Source organism: Giraffa tippelskirchi, chromosome 3 (genome assembly GCF_054371585.1).
Source record: "Giraffa tippelskirchi isolate mGirTip1 chromosome 3, T2T-mGirTip1v1.2.pri, whole genome shotgun sequence".
Lineage (NCBI taxonomy): Eukaryota > Metazoa > Chordata > Mammalia > Artiodactyla > Giraffidae > Giraffa > Giraffa tippelskirchi.
The window spans coordinates 87661972-87683981 of NC_137277.1; the positions used below are offsets into that span (position 1 = coordinate 87661972).

General features: G+C 37.8%; 1 protein-coding gene across 4 annotated transcripts in view; it reads right to left on the reverse strand.

The window, feature by feature from the left end:
- Positions 1-22010, reverse strand: part of GORASP2 (golgi reassembly stacking protein 2) — a 35425-nt gene that overhangs the window by 7792 nt on the left and 5623 nt on the right. For all 4 annotated transcript variants that reach the window (XR_014079004.1, XM_081577838.1, XM_081577839.1 and 1 more), the window contains exons 2-8: positions 12032-12112; positions 10298-10501; positions 9532-9618; positions 8733-8863; positions 5884-6016; positions 4078-4201; positions 616-702 (exon numbers count right to left, since the gene is read on the reverse strand). Coding sequence is in view for 3 of the 4 variants with exons in the window: in XM_081577838.1 (XP_081433964.1) it covers positions 616-702; positions 4078-4201; positions 5884-6016; positions 8733-8863; positions 9532-9618; positions 10298-10501; positions 12032-12112 (847 nt within the window). In the remaining variant the exon portion in view is untranslated. The remainder of the gene's footprint in view (positions 1-615; positions 703-4077; positions 4202-5883; positions 6017-8732; positions 8864-9531; positions 9619-10297; positions 10502-12031; positions 12113-22010) is intronic.

Below are 22010 nucleotides of genomic sequence, written 5' to 3' on the forward strand. Positions count from 1 at the left end.
CACTCAAATTTCTCAAATATTAACATTTTATCACACTTGCTTTATCATTCTGTGTGTGCTCACATTTGGTTAATGGCTTAGTATGTCTGTGTAACAACATCTTTAGCCATACAATTAAAGGCTCTCACAATGCCAACTATACTTAATCATTGAAATAATATCTGATCCCTACCTGATAGATGAAAGGACTTGGTCTTCACTGGGAACAATAAGCGAAATAAAAATCTCACCTAACATTAGAGTTACTGAGGACCCAAGCAAGGAGTGCTCGTCTCTAGGATACAATGTCGTATTCATTAAGCACTGATCAGAATGCCCTAAGTAAGGAAGTGCTGACGAATGGAACATCTACAAACTCCTTATTGCGGCCTCAGGCTGCTTGGGGGCAGAGAGGATGGTGGGCTAGGTTTCAGGAGCCCAGGGCTCAGCAGCTGACTAGCTGGTGGCTGCAGCTCATTGCCAGTTGCTCTCACTTATCATGAAGTTACAGCAGAGATAAAATGAGAATAAAACATGTAAAAAGTCACCACACAGGGATAAATTTTTTTCATTGTTTCTAAGATGTAAAATACCAGTAAAGCTATTATTATTACATATACGTCTCCTGTGGCTTACCTGGTAATGTAGTAGTTGGGTTCACTGGCGGCACAGATGTGAGGGACTGGTTTACTTGTGGTGGCAATAATGGTACTGTTGGTACACCTAAAATAAAAGCACAGCCTTTGAAACATTTCAGTTGATAAAGAATGAGCAGACCATCTTGGACAGTCTTCAGTCCCTTCCCTCCCACCATGGTCAGGTCTTCCCTCAGTGAGACTTCATTCAGTCAGCTGGTCTCTAGCTGTGTCACTCCGCAGCTCATCCACCTGCTCTGCCCTCTGCCCTTCGCAAGGGCTGTTAGTAGAGCATGGGCCAAGGGGGCGGGGGGCTCCGTAAGCCCACTCCAGCTAAGTAACACCAGGTATGAGTTTCACCCCTGAGAAGGGCTGGATTGGAAAACTGTTTTGGAATTTTGGAAATGAGACACAAGGATTCCAGTCAATCTTTATGGGGCTCCTGACCTAAAAGGTCATGTAACCCTGGGGCTGCTGGGGGCTATGTGCCCCGTGAAACAGTGAATGCCGGTCTGTGAAAGAGAACGATGTAGATGGCCTGAAAGAGACAAGAGCATATGGACCTCCAGAGATGAGGAGAATGACCTTCCTGAATCTCCATTTCCTTCTGACCTTGGTTCTGTGACATGCCTTTGAAGTCTACTACATTTCCATTTTTACTGATGTTAGCTTGAGGAGTTTATGTTCTTTACATTCAAGTAACTCTTAGGATACCACCTAATAAAGGTTATCTATTAATGCTTACCAGCTACTCAAGTGAGAAGTTTCACTGATATCCAAACAACAGTAATACTACACATGGATTTTGATTTTGTCTTAGAGATCTGCTTAAAGCCAGTATGAACTGTGCTTAAAAGTATGAAGCAACTATTTTCAGATAGTTTTATAAATTTATTTCATCACATATTTACTTTTCTGCAGAAAACTGGAGGCATGAAAAACCAGAAGAGAGTTCTTTGTTTTGTTTGATTCTCAAAGGTGTTGGCTGGTTGGTTGGTATGTTTAGTCTTTCAAGTTTGGAGGCAGGGTGGGCACCTGCTATATGTCAAGACATTGTTCTAGGCACTGAGGAACTTACAGAATAAAGAAAATAAAAATCACTACCCTCAGGAAATTTACATTCTGATGAGGTGCAGAAAAAGAAAGGGAGACAGGAAGTGTGAGGGGGTCATATCGATTAATGCCATTTCAAAATGATACATTCATTTTCTGAAAACTTAATCCAAATTTTTCAAATCCACAGTGAAGTTTTTTTTTTTAAAAAACACATACTTTTATGTTTCTACAGTTACTGTTTGGGCTGCTTTCCAGCAATATAATAATTAAAGCAAAGACTGAAAAATAAATACCTAACAAAAAGTGGTCTTTCATGTCATAATGCTAAATTTACTTACTCAAAGTGAAAATGCTGATTTCTTTCAATCTCCTTTAGGAATTTCTGATTTATTGATATCTCTTTTACTGTTCAATAACCCATTTCTCTATGCTGTAATAAGACCAGGGATCTCAGTGCATGTGCTTATAAGATAACACAAGTATAACTGTCATGTATGAGGGAAGATTTAAAACAGAAACTGGGACTTGAAGAGACATCAGCTATCTCCTAAAGCCAGAAGAGCTCTCATATGCACTGGAACTCTCACTGTAAAGCCAGGTGAGAGAGTCATCAGACACAGACTGGGTTGCTGCCTTGGGAAGTCTATTCAAGAATAAACCAAAGGACCATTTCTTATATCTGACGGGATATAAGTTGAAAAACTCAATCTCACAAAAAGGACTCAAACATTACTTGATGAAATAAACTTTAAAATCTCTTCCAAATGTATCTATGACTTGATACTGATGACATTAATATTTCATTTAGGAAATATTCTAAAACTAGACTGTGGTGATGACTGCACAATTCCATAAATTTGTTAAAAATCATTGAATTCTATACTTTCAGTAAGTAAATTTTATGGTACACAAATTATACCTTGATAAAGCTGGGAAAAAACCCAGCAAAGAGTAGGGGGTAGGGATGAATGTCATCATACTGATAACTGGTGAAGCTGAGTGGTGGGGGTCTGTTGTACTACTCTTTACACAAATGAATATCTGTATTTATTAACATTCATCTATTTTTGAGTATGTTTCAAATTTTTAATTTTTTATAAAAAATAAAAATTTCAAACTTATCTTGGAAAATAAAGACTCTGGAAAGATTTGGGATTTCAATCTCGGGGACAAACTCTAGGGACCATACTGTTGACCTTAACTGCATCTTGATGGGTTGTTTTAAGTTCACTCTGGAACAAAGTGGAATATGAGCAGATCTAGAGTACAAATATTAAAAAAAAGAGCTCAAGAATAAAAGGATACTAATAAAATAAAATGAAACCATGGAAATATTTTATCCACTTATTCAACACTGATTGAGTATATAATATACTCTTGGTATGATGAAGATATTTAAAAAAAGGAAAGGGAAAAATAAACTATGTCAACATACCAAGTTAAGAACTATATCATGTGACCAAGCAATTCTAATTTCTGGGTATATAATCAAGAAAAATGAAAACATATGTCTATGCAAAAACTTGTACACAAATGTTCATAGCCACATTATTCAAAAATAGCCAAAAAGTAGAAACCACCCAAATGTCCATCAACAAAATGTGGCATACCCATGCAATGGAACATTATTTAAACATAAAAAGATAAAGTATTAACATATGCTATGACATCAATGAACTTGGAAAACAAAACACTATTCAAGGTAAAAGAAGCCACAGAGAAAGGTCATAGATGACCACACATATTTTATGAAATATTTAGACTAGAAAGAAAAAGTAGATTAGTAATTGCCTAGGCCTTGGGGGACTGGGGGAAAAGAGTGACTGGGTACAGGGTTTCTTTTGGGGTAATGAAATGTTCTAAATTGAGGTGATGGTTGCAAAACTCTGCAAATATACTCAAAACCCTACTAAATTGTACACTTTGAAATGGGTAAACTATATGCTATGTGAACTACATCTCAATAAAGTTGTTAAAAAAAATCTAAAACATGCAAAAATGGAGTATAGTAGGTAAAACAAGGAGTACAGGGAAAGAGGAGACAGGCACAAGTCCCCTGAGCAAGCCTGAGCCCCTAAGAAAGGAATGGTAAACTGCTCACTTTCGTATCCCCAGAGTACACTACCTAGGGGATATGCAAACATCTGTTGAGTAAATAGAGCAATTAAACAGAATTTAAAGGTAGAACACAGAGAAGTCCAAGGTCTAAAACTGGCTGAGAAGAGGTTTAAATGCATGTGATAATTGAGTACCTACCAGCTTTCACAGACAGGGCCTGTCAATGCAGAGCACATTTAAAGTTTTCAAAGTACACTGGAATTAATTTTTAAAATTCTACAGCTTGGGACAGAATAGAGTATCATGTAAAACAAAGCAGACTGAAAACAGAAATCTATTTTCTGCATACCTGTACTGAGAACATTACTGACAGCTGGTGGAGTTGAACTAATAGAAAGTCCAGACAGACTCGGTTCAATTTCTGTAGTTCCTGGTGGTGACAAAGACGGGGGATTAACTGAAGACAGCTGGACCTTCCAAAAAATAGAAAGAAAAAAGGAAAATTACTCAAGTTTACTTAAAATATACATATTGGCTCTCACTGGTCCTACAGATACTTTTTCCACCATGTACAAACCGTCGAAAGTTTTCACCTGGCACTTTGGCTTTCAGATACTCCTTCATAATTTTGATAGGTGCCAAGGATGTCATGCTGTAGACATCTCCCCAACCTGTCACTTCTGATCTCTTTAACACATGGCATCTAGCCCGTCACACACACTGTTCTAGCCACTTCGACACCAGGAGATTCTTTCTTCTCCTTCCTAGCCAGCCAAAAATGATTATACTCAACCCTTAAAACACCACTTCTTTCCTCTTCTCTGATTTCTCAGCCAGATTTTTGTTTTTAATTTTCATTGTTCATGGAAGAAGTCAGCTGAAGTCTTAATACCATGAAAGATTCCGTAGAAATTTCTTTTGATGTCTAACGTCACGAGTCCCCCTTATCTTTTCTCATCAATGAATGAATGTGGGAACTAGATCTCTACCTTCGGGAGCATGGGGTAGGGGTATGAATGAATCTGTATGGACTCTACAAGTGGGTGGATGGGTGATTTTCAGATTTCACCCCTGACTCCTCCATCTTCCTCCAGCTCCAGTGTCCTCCGGCACTTTTCAACATGACCTGTATTATGGCTGTTCTCCCCAGCTGCCATTTCACCATCTGGTTTTCTCAGACTGCCCATAGTGCCTTACAGGGGCAGAGAGCACTGACTGGGGCAGCATATATGACAGTAGGAGTCTGAATATATAACGACACTGGCTCTGGCTGTGAGCCTATGATAGGTGGGGTGAGGAGAGGTTACACATTCCCACAGCTCCTCTTCACTTCCTCTAGAATTAGGGATGGCCAAACCATAAACCATAAAATGACAGCAGCCCTTTCTTTACAACCACAGCATTTTCTTTCTGATTGTTTGGTTTTTATTTAGCCATGCAGGCAAAAGTTAACTGTCTTGTAAGGCCTACACAGGAAACATTTTAAAAGCCCCTAAGCCTGTACAAATACCTCTCGTACTCCTTAAAATAGCCTCACGTTGATCATGTAATTGTTCCCACACCCCTAGCTCTCCTTGCTTTCTCAATCAAGTTTCTTGAAATCGTAAGCACTATCCGTCATCACCTTAACCCGCACCAGTCACCCTCTCTCTCCAGTAAGTTGGCATCTGCATCCCTGCTCCAGCCCAGGACATGTTTTTTCATTCCTCCTCTCACCCAGCTTCTCTGTAGTTACTCACACAGCTGCCTGTGCCTGCTTTCCTGATGCTCTGCTTTCTCCCTTTGGGCTTCTCCTGATCATCCTTTGCTAAATCTCCTGTCTCTGCCTGTGCATTTAAATACTATGAATGGTCAAGACTCCACCCTTGTTCCTCTAACCCACCCAAGCCCAACTCCTTGGTTTTGTTAAAAAATCAACGTCCATTGGGTAAATTACCCTCTCTATGCTGATGATTCCCAAATCTGTATCTCTAGCCCTGCCCTCTTTCCTGAAATCTAGAACCAGAGGATACCCATTTAGGTATCCTACAAGAACGTCTAATCCTAAACGTCAGTATTTAACTCATCTGCCCAGTTTCAGTAAGTGCTATCACCACACACATCTATTCATCTGGGTGGAAAGTTATGACATAATCAGGCAGTAAAGTTACCTTACCTCCGTAAACCCATCTTTAAGAGGAGTAATCGGTGTACCGGTCATCTGTCCTGGAAGAGAAATTTTCTTTCCTTCTTCAAATGGGCGTGTAGGTATTCGATGCAAATAACCATATCCAATGCCACATCCTAGGCTGTGAAAATAATTTTTTCTTAAAGTTATTGTTATCAATCACAGCTTATGTTTCTTTGAGGTTTTGAAACAAAAACACATCTCCATTCTTTTAAATGCTGTCTTTTATCAGAGGTCTTGTCTGACCACCCTTTATGAAAAGCACACTTCCCTCTACCACAGACACTAACTTTACTCTCCTTTATTTCCCTTCAAGTATTTATCTCCATCCAACACACTGTATATTTATTTTCTGTCTCCCCCAATAAAATGTTAAGGGGGCAAGAGACCTTGTTATGTTTACTGCCTTAATGGTTCCTGGAACATGGCAGACACTTAATGATTATTTGCTGAATGAATGACATATTGTCTTTCTACTCAAGAGCTCCAAGCACTTTTGCATGCTAATGATATTCACACATCCCATAGGTCTACTTCAGAATCAACACATATCAATCCAAATTAATTCCGATTTCTTCTAATTCATCATCCTAATGCCGCCAGTGACATTTTTCTAACTAGATACAATCACAATGCTTCTTTCCAGTCTGCTGACTTCCCACATTCTTGTTTCCCTTTTCCCTTTGGAGAACTACTCCTCAGTCACTGTGTGCAATGCTGGTAGGACCGTCGTCAATCGGGGGCCTGTCCTGCCCCAATAGGCGTGTCTCATGACCAGAGCCATGCCAATCTACCCATCTTGCTCAGGACTGCAAACCTTAGAAGTGACAGTAAAAACCAAAATGGCTATACCCCTTCAGTAGAATACGGATGAAACTGCCAATTAATTCTTCCTTTCTAAGTCCCTATTTAAGACTTTTCACAACCAGGTTTCAACTTATGTTTCCATCACAATTGCTTATACTTTCCAAAGTACTTGTACCTTCTGAGTAGGACATTTACAGATACCTCTGTGCCTATCCCGTTAAGGCATCTATTATTTTCATGGCTACTACCACGACCACCACCAAAAGCTGAGAGAGAAAGCAGTTTCTTATCTGAATCTGATTCCATAACAGTGTTTCACATTACAGAATTATTTGTTCCCTCACTTTTCCTCCCTTATACCATCAAGCTGCAATTTTTACTCAACTGGACCTCAGACTGATTTAGAAGAGAGATGAAATATACTGATCAGTAAAAGCCTTTCAGAGGCAGCTGCATTTAAAAACATTGAAAATGTATTTAAAATTTACTTGTTAATCAAAAGAACTAAGTGGTGGTAGAGACAGGCACTTGAGGCAAGAGGAAGGCCCTCCAAAAATTTAAAGACAGTCCAAGAACGAAGCTAAGAAAAATTCTGTGCTGTAGTGAATGCAACATGGTCAGCCTCTGAGGAAGGAATGAAAACCAGAGGCACACATATACCAAATGGGGGCAGACTCAGGAAGGTGGTGTATATGGGCCTGTCTAAAGCAACACCTGATCAACAGCACAAAACCATGTCAAAAGGAAAAATGTCTTCCACAGAAAAAGAGAAACTGCTAGTCTAGAAAAGAAGGGTGCCAAGAACAAGCATGTAGCACTATTTAGTCAGCATAATTAGAAATAAACAAACTAGTAATGTTCTTTGTTGTTGAACTTCATCTAGAATCTCTTCCTTAGACCATGATTTCATGCACACCAAGCAAGGTGGAGGTAGTAATGGGATCTAAGATTTCTTCTAACTGGAGAGGCGGCATTTTTCTATCATAAACTGAAAATGAACCATTCTAATGAATACAGAAGTTTATTTGCAAATTTAGTTTATATGAGACAGTCCCTCTAGAATGAAATCAATTTTGAATACCTTGAGAAGATCACCTTTCTGACAGCTCGACATTGGAAAACCATAACTTGATCAAGTACGGCCCCCAGACAGCCCAGATTCTCTGTCCCATTTTCTTAAACTGCAGTAAGTCAGCATTCTGGTGGCAGCATACATTCAGCTGGAGAATCTCAGGTTGTGTGGGTTAGGGTATTGTGATCAAATAGAGGCCTTCTCTGTTTGCATCAACTAAGGTCATCCTTTACCTGGCAAGTGCTAGAACTTTTACAAAACACTGGAAGAAGTTTCCAAAGCCTAGCCTTTCTTATAAATGTAGCTTACGCTCAACAACTCCTCAAATTTAAAAAGGTTCTTAGTACTTTCGAAATAATGAAAGATTTGTACAATTTAAACAATAAAAAGACGCACAGATACAATATCAAGTAGGAATGCTGTGCTTTGACTTTTTGAAATTAGGAAACTGACTTGAAGAAAAGTCCCAGAAAACTGATTTTATCAAGTTTGCTTTTCTGTTTGGCTTGACCCTCTTCTAAAGTGCTTTTTATTGTTATAATTTTGTCTAACCTTTGGTCTAAATTGGTCTGTTCATTTCTGAAAGCCAACAGTTTCCTCCAAGTGCTAAGAAATTTCCCCAGCAGCTAGAGAAAGTTACACTGTATTGTCCCACTGCTGAGGAGAGAATTGGGAAAATAAAACTGAAAGCTATTTTACTAAAATAATAAAACAAAAGAGTTAGTTTGTGCTTAAATGAGTTTAAAAAAAAAAAAGGACTAGAGTTTGTGTACCATGTTCACTAAATTGTGCTTTAAAAAAATGAATTATTGGATTCAACATTCAGGTTGGCTCTTTCCTTTTCTGGAGAAGTTTTACTATAAACCAATAACTTGTTTCAAAATAAAAACAATGCTTACAACATATCTGACTGGTAAATTTAAGCAGCTGTAACTTAGTCTAAAAAAAGTGACCTTACCTGCCTTCTCCACCCCATGCAGAATTTGGTGTAATAATCACTTCTCGACAGTTATCAGTGTCTGTATTATACACATAAAGTTTCAATGGTTTTGCTTCATGTGTTTCAATAAGGCTGAATAGATCTTCAGACTGCAAAAGCATTACAGGAGAAAAATGTTTTTATGTTACTGAACTTTTGAATAGTAGGTCTCAAATAGTAGATATCAAACCCAGTTAATATCTAAAGCAAACAAACAAAAAACACACCTAAAAAAACAACAACAACAAAACACACATAAAAAACAGATCCTGGGCCCTGTCCCTAGGCATAAAAAGCATTTCTTAAATCAGTATTATTAATACCTACCTATACAACACAAGGCCTCATGTTCAGTTCTGTACAACCTAGTTAGCAATTGAGTAAAAGTTTTCTACACCCAAATTCAACATAGTCTGCTTTCTTCCTATTATTAAGAGCTGGTTATCTGGGCACCTTTTTTCCCTGTCATTTGTAATTGAGTAATACATACTTCCACTAGCTAACAGACAAGGAAAAGGATCCAACTAATATAGCTAAGCCAATTTTGCTACCTTATAAAAAGAGAAAATAAAATCAATAATCAAAATGAGGATTTGATTTAATCTTGAGGTACAAGAGACATCTTCCATATTTCTGTTTAACACCCTGGAGCATAAGCTATCTTGATTAGCAAAGACCTAAATTTCAACTCTGAATGTAAAGTATGCAAATATACTTGAATTTAAACATTAATGAGAAATGTTAAATTATTTTTAGTATTAATAAACAAATTAATTACCTCATTCATGACTGTATCTGCTCCAATGATATAATCACTGTGAGGTCTAAGACCAGCCAGTGCTGCAGGAGAATTTGATTCCACTTCCTAGGATGATACAATCAAACTGTTGTTATTGTTTAGTCACTAGGTCTTGTCCAACTCTTTTATGACCCCATGGACTGTAACCGGACAGGCTCCTTTGTCCATGAGATTTGCTAGGCATGAATACTGGAGTGGGTTGCCATTTCCTCTTCCAGGGGATCTCCCCGATCCAGGGACCAAACCCATGTCTCCGGCATTGGCAGGAGGGTTCTTTATTGCTAAGCCACCAGCGAAGCTTCCCCATTTAATTACTGTATATAAAATAATCTTCTAAACTGTATAGTTCAGTCCTTCATTAGAGTAATTTAAACTCTCCTATATTTGTCTTGTTAGAGACAATGTCAGATCAGAAGCTATAGGATACACCTATTTAAATCTCACAAACATAAAAAACCCAACAATATTTTTATAAATATTTAAAATATTTCTGCAGCTATTTGCTTTAATTTAACTTCTTCTAATGGATAAATCATTAGAAAAAAATTTTAGGCACCATATTTGCTTTTCTTCCTCAAGCTGTTTTTGTTATTAATACATATTTTAAAAGCAATTTTGATTTTCAGAAACTAAAAGTAGCCTAATAATATTAGCCCTAGTCTCCCAAATTGGAAACAACCACTATTAAAACACCTTTCTACACAGTTTCTTAAACTGCAAGTAACAGTTCACAGTTGATACCTACCAACACATGCCAAACGTTTTCATTTGCCCCGTCAAAGCTGCAGAAACGAATGCTGACTCCCAACAAGCCCTGGCCACCCCACATGTTACTTGGCGTAACTGAGGTCTCTCGCAGCTCCAGTGTTTTACTACTGTAGATAAGCATCTTCACAGGTTTTTCAACATTTGCTTTCAGTAGATCCTTAAGAGTATCATTGTCTTTATTCTATAAACAAAGAAATTTTTCTTAATAAATAAAAATCTAATGTTAATTAGCTTAAGCATCCTATGGCCCTATTGGAGTGATATTAATAACTAATGTAAATAAAGCATTCAATAAGTGGAGGTTTCATTAACACTCAAATATTCCTCAAAGTAAAAGAATGTCAAGAAATTAGGAACTTATGTTAGTGTAACCGAGTAGAACTCTACAGGGCCTTCTGGGGACAGGCCTTCCCCCATATCCTCTGCTGTAGCTCCTCTCTCAAGTACCCAGATTATAGTATCTCATGCATATTTCCTAAGTTTTTCAGATGCTAAAAACTACCACCGAAAGCAAGAAATAACTACTTGAACATTATAAGCAGGTAGCCACAGACCTTCTGATGCCTAAGGTCTGATCACCACCAACCAATCAGGGAACTGTGCATGAGCTGATCACCTACCCTGGGATACCCCTTCCTCACCTTGACTTCAAAAATGCTTTGCTGAAACCCTTCAGGGAGTCTGGGTTTTTCTGGGCATAAACCACCAGCTTTCCTTGCTTGGTCCTGGAATAGACCTTTCTCTGCTATAAACTCTAACATTTCGGTATTATTTGGCCTCACTGTGCGTCAGGCACACAAACTTGTGTTCAGTAACATTAGCAACAGCTTTTGACTTTTTTCTAATAGCCAGCTATGGAATTATGGAATTTGCAACCCAGCATTATTTGAAATGATCCAGGGCTTCAACGATAAAAAACTCTAATTACTCCACAAGAAGACATATTACTAACAAAGTTGGCATAACTGATTTTAAAATCAAAAACATTGCTGGAGTTAAAGTTTAATTTTGGACTTTATTCCTCACATATACACTTAGTACAAACTGGTAGGAAATAGTATGTTAAATATTTCATTATGTAAATGAATAAAGGCCATTATGTTAGGAGATGTCAGTAAGTAATGAACAAAAACTTGGACTGCTGTGAAAAAATAAACCAAACAAATACCCACTGTCATAAGAATTTACTGAAATTATAATACAGTTTCCTTCCTATTGGACTTTACCACATGTAAACTAGAAGTAACTTTTAAAAAGCGGTTTTAATTCTGCACTTTTAGAACACATCTCTGTCTAGTTTTATAACACTATTTCTATATCAGGAAACTGAGTGACAAAAAAATTGACAAGTTAGTTGAGAAGAGTCTTTACTAAATCATTTGTCAATAACCTACAAAAGTCTGACATTTTTTGAAAAAGCAACAAAATCACATCTTTCTGCTTAAAAAATAAACATTTAATATACAAAGTAGAAGTCTCCAGGGTCTTTCTTCCTCCCCCTAAACTAATCACTGGAGTGTGAGGTGTAGTAGTCTATCAATATATTTGACATTCTCCTGTTTACTAACACATGGTTATTTTATTGATATCATACTCTATGTAACGTTTGTAACTAATGAATAAATAAATATCCATCTCAGATAATCTGAAACACTCAATTTTCAAAAGATGACAAAAATTCATAGGTGAAACTACAAAAAGCTGAACTTACTAATCTTGAACCATTAATAGAAACAATAAAATCAAAGAATGGCTCCAGTCCAGCTCTATGTCCTGGGGAATTTTCTTGTACCTGTGAAAACAAAATTGAAAAATGCAAAGCTTAATTATAAATTAAAAGCTAAATTTTGATATCTATCACTTTGGTAAAAACAGATTAATCTCATTTATGAGGAAATACAGGCACTCACTAGTTTTCTCATTTCTCTTATTTTCCAGATAATGCCCCTGCAGCTCCCTAAATTCTACTCATTCTTTAAATTCATCTCATATATGAGGTTTTCCCTCTGGTTCTATTTCACACTACTTTCCACTTTTTAGGGGGTGGGAGGAGACAATCCTCCTAGCATTTAGCACATCACATACCAGACAGTTAATCATTACAACTAAGTGGCAAATTCAAATTAATTTATTCTATTTATCCCATGACTACTACTAGCAAGCTACCATTTGGTTACAAAACTAATGTAGGAACACAGCTGCTGTTATCAAAACATTATAATCTGCTGAGTAACAAGCAAGAAGAAGGGGAGACGGAGGACACACAGACCTCTAATAACTGTAATACGAAAGCAAACAGGTTGAGAGTTACAGGCTAAATCTGAGTGAAGACGTTTCCTAGGGAAAAAAAATGACATTTGAATTGGGCTTTAAAAGGAGGGTAGAACTAAGGAAGGATAAGGGGGATGAGAAAAAAAATCTGAAAGTTGAAAGAATAATATGAGTAAAACCCAGAAGTATGCAAAATGAGGATAATGTAGCTAGCTAGAGACAACAAGGTGGTAGGGGACATAAATAAACTATGTGCCACATTTTGTAAGAATCAGCAGTTTTCAGGCTTTCATCAGATTCTTAAAGGGTGTCTCTATAACCCAAATAAAGTGTTAAAATAATGGATTTTTGCAATTCCTTTATTTTACAGGTGAAGAAACCATTTTATGATTTGCCTATGGTCTCAAAGTGGGGAAATGGTAGGGATGAAACTCAAAAGTATATCTTATTAACCATTACTCCAGTAAGAAGGATGGAAAGAAAGAATGGATCTAGACTTACAGAGGATTTTACTTGGAAGATTAAGATTTACCTAGCTTCTCAACAACTCAAATGTTTAGCATCTCCAATTTGAAATGCATTAAAATAAACTATTAAACTTCCTAAATTTGCAATAACACAAATATCAGTAGCTAGTAATGGCAGTGATATGACAAAAGAGCAAAAAGTTAATAGAAACAATTTTGCATTTCCTCTAAAATATTTTCATAATGTTTTAAGGAATTTTTATTCTACTTGATGTTACTCAATACTGTCAAAACTACCCCATGAAAAGAGTTTGCATTGGTATCTGTAGGTTGATCCTCTATAATAGCCCAAACAGTTTTAATAAACAATTCTGAAGCTAATGCAAATAAAAGATCCACATCGATCCACAAACAAATCTGCAGCAATTCACACAGTAACAAATCATTTGAATACTTTCAAAACAGAACCCAAGTTGTTCCCAGAATATGTCCTTCTAATACCAGACTTCACAGTTTAGTTCAGTCGCTCAGTTGTGTCCGACTCTTTGCGACCCCATGAATTGCAGCACGCCAGGCCTCTCTGTCCATCACCAACTCCCGGAGTCTACCCAAACCCATGTCCATCAAGTCAGTGATGCCATCCAACCATCTCATTCTCTGTTATCCCCTTCTCCTCCTGCCCCCAATCCTACCCAGCATTAGGGTCTTTTCCATGAGTCAACTCCTCGCATCAGGTGGCCAAAGTATTGGAGTTTCAGCTTCAACATCAGTCCTTCCAATGAACACCCAGGACTGATCTCCTTTAGGATGGACTGATTGGATCTACTTGCAGTCCAAGGAACTCTCAAGAGTCTTCTCCAACACCACAGTTCAAAAGCATCAATTCTGCAGCGCTCAGCTTTCTTCACTGTCCAACTCTCACATCTATACATGACCACTGGAAAAACCATAGCCTTGACCAGACGGACCTTTGTTGGCAAAGTAATGTCTCTGCTTTTAAATATGCTGTCTAGGTTGGCCATAACCTTCCTTCCAAGGAGTAAGCGTCTTTTAATTTCATGGCTGCAATCACCATCTGCAGTGCTTTTGGAACCCCAAAAAATAACGTCTGTCACTGTTTCCACTGTTTCCCCATCTATTTCCCATGGAGTGATGGGACCAGATGCCATGATCTTCGTTTTCTGAACGCTGAGCTTTAAGCCAACTTTTTCACTCTCCTCTTTCACCTTCATCAAGAGGCTCTTTAGTTCTTCTTCACTTTCTGCCATAAGGGTGGTGTCATCTGCATATCTGAGGTTATTGATATTTCTCCCGGCAATCTTGATTCCAGCTTGTGTTTCTTCCAGCCCAGCGTTTCTCATGATGTACTCTGCATAGAAGTTAAATAAGCAGGGTGACAATATACAGCCTTGACATACTCCTTTTCCTATTTGGAACCAGTCTGTTGTTCCATGTCCAGTTCTAACTGTTGCTTCCTGACCTGCATACAGGTTTCTCAAGAGACAGGTCAGATGGTCTGGTATTCCCATCTCTTTCAGAATTTTCCACAGTTTATTGTGATCCACACAGTCAAAGGCTTTGGCATAGTCAATAAAGCAGAAATAGATGTTTTTCTGGAACTCTCTTGCTTTTTCGACGATCCAGCGGATATTGGCAATTTGATCTCTGGTTCCTCTGCCTTTTCTAAAACCAGCTTGAACATCTGGAAGTTCACGGTTCACGTATTGCTGAAGCCTGGCTTGGAGAATTTTGAGCATTACTTTACTAGCATGTGAGATGAGTGCAATTGTGCGGCAGTTTGAGCATTCTTTGGCATTGCCTTTCTTTGGGATTGGAATGAAAACTGACCTTTTCCAGTCCTGTGGCCACTGCTGAGTTTTCCAAATTTGCTGGCATATCGAGTGCAGCACTTTCACAGCATCATCTTTCAGGATTTGAAATAGCTCAACTGGAATTCCATCACCTCCACTAGCTTTGTTCGTAGTGATGCTTTCTACTTCACATTCTACTGCTTTGACTTCACATTCCAGGATGTCTGGCTCTAGGTGAGTGATCACACCATCGTAATTATCTGGGTCGTGAAGATCTTTTTTGAACAGTTCTTCTGTGTATTCTTGCCACCTCTTCTTAATATCTTCTGCTTCTGTTAGGTCCATACCATTTCTGTCCTTTATCGAGCCTATCTTTGCATGAAATGTTCCTTTGGTATCTCTAATTTTCTTGAAGAGATCTCTAGTCTTTCCCAATCTGTTGTTTTCCTCTATTTCTTTAATCTTGAACTGATGATACATTCATTATTTTTGGATTAATGCTACCTTTTATTCATTTAAAGCCAAATTATACTATTATTGCCTCCAAAGAAGTAAAAACTAGATTTTCTTCATTTGTCATAGTAAGGAACAGTTTGTTACAAAAATGGCTCAATGTTTAACTTACTAAAACTGATCTTGCTTTATGTAAAATTTCCTGCAAATGTGGGACTAAAAAACCAATTTTGTAAATTAAACATGTTAAATATCAAAGGGATTTATTATTTAAAGGTGTTGGTTCTAATAATCAGTACATACCTGCTTATTTTCTTTATATTCTTTTCTTAAATGGGACATATTTTATATTCCATATATTATCAAGCAAAATGTCTAGAACCCAAAATGGTACAGATTTCTCCTTAAATGGCAACTCAAAAAGGAAAGGGTGGCTGCCTAGAGCTACTATAAGAATGGAGAGGTTGAGTCACAGCTAGCTGGCAAAAGGTCATGATCCTCTAGGTGTAAAATGCCTGTCTGTTAGGTTCCTATCAATTAGGTGTGAAATGCCTGAGGTGTGAAAAGAAGATAACTACTGCAGACCCCAGAAGCCCCCTCGGAGAGGAATTTCTCATGTAATAGGGTCCACATCTAATCAAATAATTCTCTGATTCAGAATGTTCCCAAATTACCACTTTTTTCTTTAAGAAACCAAATAGTCCATTGATCAATTTCAGACTTCTCCACTGAGGCTGCCAACAGTTTATCTTTACCAATACCTTTGTAATGTCATCAGCCTAGAAAGGTGATCCCACATACTGATTCTTATCACGCCACCCTCCAAGTATCAAGTTTTACCACTATCTGTTTGAAATGGAAAGTCTCCAATACCATTAGGATTATTCTTCCCCAGAACTCAAAAGATTCAATAGCTAAATTTGGATTCTAACATAAATAAACCAAGATAATCCTTTCTCTATTTTTCATTTTCATCTGCGACAAACATCAATCTGTTTCTAATGGAGCTGGAACTTAATTTCTTTCCTAAGTTTATTTACATTGTTAGTACCAGTACAACTCTGGCAACAAGGTGTCTTACTCAACTATGGCTAGGAAGCCAGCAGAGGGAGCCCTAGAAAATGCTCTCTTTGACCCTAATTCTTTAAAACAGAACTTCCTACATTTTATAGCATGGAAAATAAACCCTACAACACTGTAAATTAAACATCCACACAGACAAGTTTCTCTGGCAATATTATCCACTGATGAGAATCTCTCAGGCATCTAATCTCCCAAGCATCAGATTATCACTCCACTACCTTGTCCCCTATGAGGGATCTCTTGACTGTTGATTCACTGCCAGCTTCCTGAACCATCTTAATTAAAAAAGAAAAAAGAAAAGAAAAAAATACATATACCTGGCCTCATGGACTATTTATTATTGGGCCAAATATCATGGAAGTTTAAGATGGATAAATTAAATCTGAAAGTTTAATAATTAAGATTTTACATGATTTTGAAAAAATGTACAGTGAAAAGATAAAAGAGTTTTAGAGCAAAACCCTCTTGATTTTGAGTCATAGTCTGCCTACTTATTAGCTTTTTGAGCTGGGAAAAGTTTATCTTTCTGGGTCTCAATTTTTTCATTTGCAAGGAAGAGATAACACCATCTACTTTAGAAGAATACTGTAGAGATTGAATGAGTTTAACTTAGTGAAATGCCTAGTGAAGTCTCTGACATATGATAAGAGTCATACAAATCTTAAGTTCAACTTCCTAACTCTACAAACCACCACATTTTTATAAGCTATTAATTCCTGGATACTGCATTATTTTTCTGGCTATGTATTAATTCTCTCTCACTCCTTAAAAAAAAAAAAGAGGGAAAGACACAGAACATTAGTTAGCTAAGAAGAGGAGACAAATCATTTTTTTAATGTTGTCTCTCAAAAATCAATGCCGTATGGATAGCAGATCTAAACATAAAAGGTAAAACAAAGACGCTTTTAGAGAAAAACAAAGAGAACATCTTCTGGATCATCAAGTATGAAGACTTCTTAAACCAAACACAAAAAGCTAACCATAATTCTTTTTTTAAACTTGACAAACTTCACTGAAACTATGAACTTCTGCTCATTAAAGACACAATTAAGAGAGTGAAAAGATATGGTATGTATTCAACAAAGGAATTGCATTTAGAACGAATCCAAAACTATTGCAAATCAAAAAGGAGGAGAGTGAAACCACAATAAGACACCACATCACATTCACAAAAACTGCTGAAGTAAAAAGGCAGTAACAAGGATCAGTAAGGATGTAGAGAAACTAGAATCCTCATACACGGATGGTGGAAATGTAAAATGGTGCAGCCTCTGTGGAAAACATTTTTGCAGATCCTCAAAATGTTAAATACAGAGTTATTGCATGACCTTGCAATTTCATTTCTAGGTATATAACCAGGAGAAATAAACATGTCTATGTAAAAACCTGCACACAAATTTCATAGCTGTGCTATTCATAATAGCCAAAGTGATAATAAGCCAAATGTTCTTCAACCGATGAATGAATAAACTAAATGTGGTACGCTTACAGAATGGAATATTATTTGGCAATAAAAAGAAATTAAGTATTAACACATGCTAAGACATGAGTGAACCTTGAAAACACTGCGCTAAGTGAAACAAGCTAGTCACAAAGACCATATAATACGTAATTCCATTTATAAGAAATGTCCAGAATAGGCAAATCCACAGAAAGTAGATTACTAGTGACCAGGGGATGCGAGCAGGGGGAACAGAGAGCAGCTGCTAATGGGTATGGAGTTTCTTTCTGGGGTGATAAAAAGGTCCTGAATGAAGATACTAATGATGGTTGCACATCTCTATGAATATACTAAACAACCACTGTACTGTAAAGTTTAAAACATGATTTTAATGGTATGTAAATTATAAGACAGACAACTTAAAGAAATGGAGAAAAGGTTTTAGCAGATACTAAACAAAAGAACAATGGACTGCTTCAAAATTGGGAAAGGAGTACATCAAGGCTGTATATTGTCACCTTGCTTATTCAACTTACATGCAAAGTACATCATGGAAAATGCCAGGCCAGATTAATCACAAGCTGGAATCAAGACAGCCAGGACAAACAGCAACTTCAGATATGCAGATGATACCACTTTAATGGCACAAAGTGAAGAGGGAACTTTCACCTCTTTATGAAGGTGAAAGAGGAGAGTGAAAAAGCTGGCTTAAAACTCAACATTCAAAAAATGAAGATCACGGCATCTGGTCCTATCACTTCATGGCAAACAGATGGGGAGAATGTGGAAACAGTGTCAGATTTCATTTTCTTGAGCTCCAAAATCACTGTAGATGGTGATTGCAGCCATGAAATTAAAACACACTTACTCCTTGGAAGAAAAGTTATGACCAACCTAGACAGCATATTAAAAAGCAGAGACATTACTTTGCCAACAAAGGTCTGACTACTCAAGGCTATGGTTTTTCCAGTAGTCACGTATGGATGTGAGAGTTGGACTATAAAGAAAGCTGAGCACTGAAGAATTGATGCTTCTGAACTGTGGTGTTGGAGAAGACTCTTGAGAGTCCCTTGTACTGCAAGAAGATCCAACCAGTCCATCCTAAAGGAAATCAGTCCTGAATATTCATTGGAAGGACTGATGTTGAAGCTGAAACTCCAATACTTTGGCCACCTGATGCGAAGAGCTGACTCATTTGAAAAGACCCTGATGCTGGGAAAGATTGAAGGCAGGAGGAGAAGGGGACGACAGAGGATGAGATGGTTGGATGGCATCACCGACTCAACGGACATGAGTTTGAGTAATCTCCGGGAGTTGGTGATGGACAGGGAGGCCTGGCGTGCTGCAGTCCATGAGGTCGCAGAGAGTCGGACACAACTGAGTGACTGAACTGAACTGAACTGAAGGGTGTGACCAGAAAGGGAAACAATGCTGGTTACACGAGTGTGTTGTTTCTGAAAATTCATCACACAGTACACTTACATATAAAAAGTCTTAAGATATGGTCCTTCTATCGAAAAAGTAGAAATGAAATCATCACAATCTTAAGAACACACAGGGAACACCTCACCTACAATGGATACATTTTGAAAGCCAGCAATTAAGTCTAAAAGGACTGAGCAGTCAATGTAAAGGCCACAAAGTAACTTGCTCTAATACTTCCTCTTCTTCACAACATAAAAAGAAACACTTCTCCATAAGCACTCTAGAAAAAACAACTACAACAAGCAAGATGGCATTTGCTACACATTTTATACTCTTCCAAGAAGCAAAAGTGAGTTTATGACAGAAACTGCACAGTGAAGGGGCAGCCATCTCTACTACATAAAAATAAATTAGCACTGATGATTGGAAGCTGGATTCTGAATCACCAACTATACATAAATAGTCCCGAATGTGGATTCACTCAATTACTACAGGCAGTTTCAGTGGGTTCCGAGATCGATTTAGTAAATCATGACAGAACTGACAAATGTCAAAATAGAGACATACCAAAAACTCATAACTTAGTAAGGGTCACCCCAGGAAGAGAGTCTACCCATTAAACAGCTGCTCCTCATTGCCCCAGCCCCTGGTAACCACTATCCTAGTTCCTACTTCTATGGATTTGCCTATTCTGGAATCTCATATAAAATCTTTCAATATGTGATCTTTGTGACTGACTTCTTTGCGTACAGACCCAATCGTTCTATACTGGGTTGATTTCCAGTGAAGTATTCTTCTCTTTACTTATGTACGTCCATCTAAAGGATACAGAATACCTTAAAGTAAAGAAAGGAAACCACATGCTACTTCCTGAACACAGGGTATCACCAGACTAGGTGTCTTATAAGCTTACACGCAAAGATATCCAAGCTTCTGGCTGGTATGCAGGAGAGGTGGGTTTGATCCCTGCATCAGAAGATCCCCTGGAAGAGGGCATGGCAACCCACTCCAGTATTCTTGCCTGGAGAATTCCATGGCCAAAGAAGCCTGGTGGGCTGCAGTCCATGGGGTTGCAAGTAGTCAGACAAGACTCAAATGACTGAGAACCCATGCACGCACGCACACACAATTGTGTGGTAAATAATTTTGAAACAGTCTAGAAGAGTCCAAGGCTCAGCCATTAAAACATTCTTCTCACATGTTCTACCAAAATAACTCAAAAGATATTGCTCTCCTGATTCTGACCCTACAACTTGTAACATATGGAGCAATTAGAAATAAAATTCTGATAACTGCTACTGCTAAGTCGCTTCAGTCGTGTCCGACTCTGTGCGACCCCATAGACGGCAGCCCACCAGGCTCCGCCGTCCCTAGGATTCTCCAGGCAAGAATACTGGAGTGGGTTGCCATTTCCTTCTCCAGTGCATGAAAGGGAAAAGTGAAAGTGAAGTCACTCAGTCGTGTCCGACTCTTCGCGACCCCATGGACTGTAGCCTACAAGGCTCCTCCATCCATGGGATTTTCCAGGCAAGAGTACTGGAGTGGGGTGCCATTACCTTCTCCAATTCTGATAACTAAATGAAGTAAAAACCCATCATTACATAATAGCTTTCTAGAACAGATATGTAGGTTAGAAAAATGATATTAAATCAGTCTGCTCCAAAAGAAACTAAAACTCTGACAACATGCCACCTCATTTTATACTATTCAAATACCAACTCAGGTACTTGTTCTTAGGGAAAGAAAACTTGCTTTGTGACCTCAGGCAAAAATCTCTCCTGTTCCTTTTCCTTAGCTGTACAGTGAGGAGGCTGACTAGATAGTTTTTTAAGATCTAATGACTCAGCAAGAAAGAAGTCTCTTGCTAAGCTATCTATTGATTTCATAGTGTAGATCAAACTCAACAAGATCATTTTAATCGTATAGACTTTTAGTCATTTTAGTTCATGTGTTCAGTAACAAAAGTGGCAAAGCAATGAAAAGAACACTGGCACTCATCTGTCTTTTAACATACAGATGTAAAATTTCCTCAAAAGTGAGGATCTTCAAAAATTAAGCACATTTATAAAATTAATGGGTCAGATCTGATCCAAAACTTTAAACAGCAGTAAAGTACACAGTTAGGTACACAGACAAAAAGTAGCTGCTGAGTGACTAAGTGCAAATACTATTTAAAATGTTTTCAAGTTTATTTTAACAGTATTGTCACTACAGTAGCGGTTCTCAGTGCGTGACAAAATAATGTAAATGCTCATAAAGGCACCAGCTAACATTTATTGAGTTTTTAATCACATTCCAGACCCTATGTTAAGTGCTTTATATGGAATATGCCATTTAATCTTCAGGATAACCAATGAGGTGGTGGACAGCACAGTTTTAATAAACAATGTGCTCAATGTTTTTCCAAAGTATTTTCATATACACTATCTGATGTAGTTTTTAGTTTTTTTAAAAAGGCATTACTACTGGAGGAGGCATTCCTACTCTCCCCACTTTTCAGATAAAAAGAACAAAGTTCAAAGAAGTTCAACAATCTGTCCAAGGGAAAACAATGAATTGATGGAATGACACTAGAATCTAGTGATTCATGAGGGTGGTTTCCAATAGTCAGTTATGATAGTTTCTCAATGTATCTACCCATGTCCACAAGGTTCCTTGTTGCTGAAATTGTGCTTAAATGCTTTCTCATTGGTGCTTAAAACAACAAACACACAAGCCCAAACAAACACAAAAACCCAA